Source organism: Empidonax traillii, unplaced genomic scaffold (genome assembly GCF_003031625.1).
Source record: "Empidonax traillii isolate 1590-97213 ecotype Southwest subspecies unplaced genomic scaffold, ASM303162v1 scaffold6113:size6520, whole genome shotgun sequence".
Taxonomy (NCBI): domain Eukaryota; kingdom Metazoa; phylum Chordata; class Aves; order Passeriformes; family Tyrannidae; genus Empidonax; species Empidonax traillii.
In genome coordinates, this window is record NW_020961306.1 from 3,878 (window position 1) to 6,520 (window position 2,643).

At 68.0% G+C, this 2,643-nt stretch overlaps 1 protein-coding gene across 1 annotated transcript in view; it reads left to right on the forward strand.

Moving 5' to 3' along the window:
- The window catches only part of SORT1 (sortilin 1), a gene marked incomplete at both ends in the record, with an annotated part of 6,065 nt that extends 3,525 nt beyond the window's left edge, over window positions 1–2,540 (forward strand). The window contains 3 exons of the mRNA XM_027911117.1: window positions 1,005–1,107; window positions 1,543–1,711; window positions 2,348–2,540. Of these exons, the coding sequence (XP_027766918.1) occupies window positions 1,005–1,107; window positions 1,543–1,711; window positions 2,348–2,540 (465 nt within the window). The remainder of the gene's footprint in view (window positions 1–1,004; window positions 1,108–1,542; window positions 1,712–2,347) is intronic.
- Between the last annotated feature and the right edge of the window lie 103 nt (window positions 2,541–2,643).

The following is a 2,643-nucleotide window of genomic DNA, read 5'->3' on the forward strand; positions in this document are numbered from 1 at the left end:
TGCTGACCCCCCCCATCATTCCCTGCCATTCCTGGTGCCCCATCCCAGACAATTCCATCCAGTCTGTGATCACCTTCGACCGGGGGGGGCAGTGGGTGCCCCTGCGCAGACCCCACAACAGCTCCTGCGACTCCACCGCCCGCAGCGGGGACCAGGTGGGACCCCAGAGAGGGGGGACCCCAAAAATGGGGGGAGGGGGACCTCAGAGTGGGGGGAGAGACCCCCAAAGGGAGAGGGGAACCTCCAAAGGGAGGGGGAGACCCCAAAGGGAGGGAGACCCCCAAAGTGGGGCAGGACCCCCAAAGGGAGGAGACCCCAAAGGTGGTGGGGGACCTCGAAGAGTAGGTAGAGACCCCTAAAGGGCAGGAGGAACCCCAAAGGAAGGGGAAGGCCCCAAAGGAAGAGGGAAACCCCAAATGAGGGGGGAGACCCCCAAAGTGGGGGTGGAACCCCTAGAGTGACCCCCCAGGCTGAGGGCTGCAGGGGGAGGGGGTGGGTGGGACCCCCAGAGAGGACCCCCAAACCCAGGGGGGTGGTGGGTGCAAACCCCATGTGGGACCCCCAAACTGGGGGGCTGGGAGGGCGTTTGGGGGGGTCTGGAAGGGGGTCCCAGGGATGCCGTGTGGGGTTGGGGGTCCCGTGGGTGCCATGGGGGTGCCATGGGCATCCTGGGGGTCCTGTGGGGGTCCTGTGTGCCCCACGGGGGTCCTGTGGGTGCTGTGAGGGGTCCCATGGGGATAATGGGGGTTCTGTGGGAGGCCTGGGGGTGCCGTGGGAGGTCTGTGGATGCTGTGGGGGTCCTGTGGGTGCCGTGGGGATCCCAGTGCCCCGGAGAGGTCCCATCGGTGCTGTGGGGGGGTCCCATGAGCCCCGTGGGGGTCCCAGTGCCCTGTGGGGGCCTTTGGTGGTCCCAGAGCCCTGTGGGGGTCTGTGGTGGTCCCAGTGCCCCATGGGGGTCTGTGGTGGTCCCAGTGCCCCCTGTGTGACATTCCCCCCCCCTGCAGTGCAGCCTCCACATCCACGCCTCGTACAGCATCTCGCAGAAGCTCAACGTGCCCATGGCCCCCCTGTCCGAGCCCAACGCCGTGGGCATCGTCATCGCCCACGGTACGGGGTGGGGGGGACACCCCCAGGGACCCCCGACTGACCACAGCCCCCAGGGAGTGTTGGGAGGGGCACAGGGACTCCCCCCAGGGCCCCCCAGACTGACCACAGCCCCCAGGGAGTGTTGGGAGGGTCGTGGGGGGGCCACAGGGACACCCCCAGACTTACCTGAGCCCTCAGGGAGTGTTGGGGGGGCTGAGGGAGGGTGTGGGGACCCCCCCAGTGCCCCTCAGACTGACCTGGCCCTCCAGGGAGCACTGGCAGGGTCTGGGGGAACACAGGGACACCCCCAGACTGAGCCTGCAGGGACTGTTGGGGGAGCCAAGGGGCGGTGCAGGGACCCCCTCAGATTGACCTGAGCCCCCAGGGAGCTTGAGGGGTCTGGGGGGGGGGCACAGGGACCCCCCCAGAGCCCCCCATCCTGACGTGAGCCCGCAGGGAGCGTCGGGGGGGCCATCTCGGTGATGAGCCCCGACGTTTACATCTCGGACGACGGCGGCTACAGCTGGGCCAGGACCCTCAGGGGACCCCACCACTACGCCATCCTCGACTCGGGGGGGCTGCTCGTGGCCATCCAGCACACCAGCCAGCCCCTCAACACCCTGCTGTGAGTCTGGGGAGGTCCTGGGGAGGTCCTGGGGGTCCTCAATACCAGCCAGCCCCTCAGCACCCTCCTGTGAGTCTGAGGGGGCTCTGGGGGGGTTCTGGGGGTCCTCAAAACCATCCACCCCCTCAGCACCCTCTTGTGAGTGTGGGCGGGTCAATGGGGTCCTGAGGGGGTCCTTGGGGGGTCCTGGGGGTCCTCAATACCAGCCAGCCCCTCAGCACTCTGCTGTGAGTGGGGGGGGGGTGTCACCCTCCTGTGAGTGGTGGAGGTTGTGGGGAGGGTCCTGGGGGTCCTCAACACTATCCACCCCCTCAGCACCCTCCTGTGAGTGTGGAGGGGGCTCTGGGGGTCCTTGGGCTTTGGGGTGTCCGTGGCTTTGGGGACTCCCTGTGTTTGGGGCATCCCTTGGGTTTGGGGGGTCCCTGAGTTCACCCTGGGGGTTCCTGAGCTGTGGGGCCCCCCAGGTTCACCCCAATGGTCCCTGACTGTCCCCTGGTGCCCCCAGGTTGTCCCTGGTGGTCCCTGAGTGTCTCCCTGTCCCCCCAGGTTCTCCCTGGACGAGGGGCAGTGCTGGGACACCCCAGATTGTCCCTGATGGTCCCTGGTGGTCCCTGAGTGTCCCCCTGTCCCCCCCAGGTTCTCCCCGGACGAGGGGCAGTGCTGGTACAGCCACACCTTCTCCCCCGAGCCGCTGTTCTTCACGGGGCTGGCGTCGGAGCCGGGCGCTCGCTCCAGCACCGTCAGCATCTGGGGCTTCCGCGGGGCCTTACCCGCACGGCACTGGGTGTCCTACACCGTGGACTTCAGGGAGCTGCTCAGCAGGACCTGTGAGGGGAGGGGGGGAGGGAGGGATATGGGGGATGGAGGGGATGGAGGGATAGAGGGGATATGGGGGGTGGAGGAGATGGAGGGACGGATGGGGGAGGGAGGGA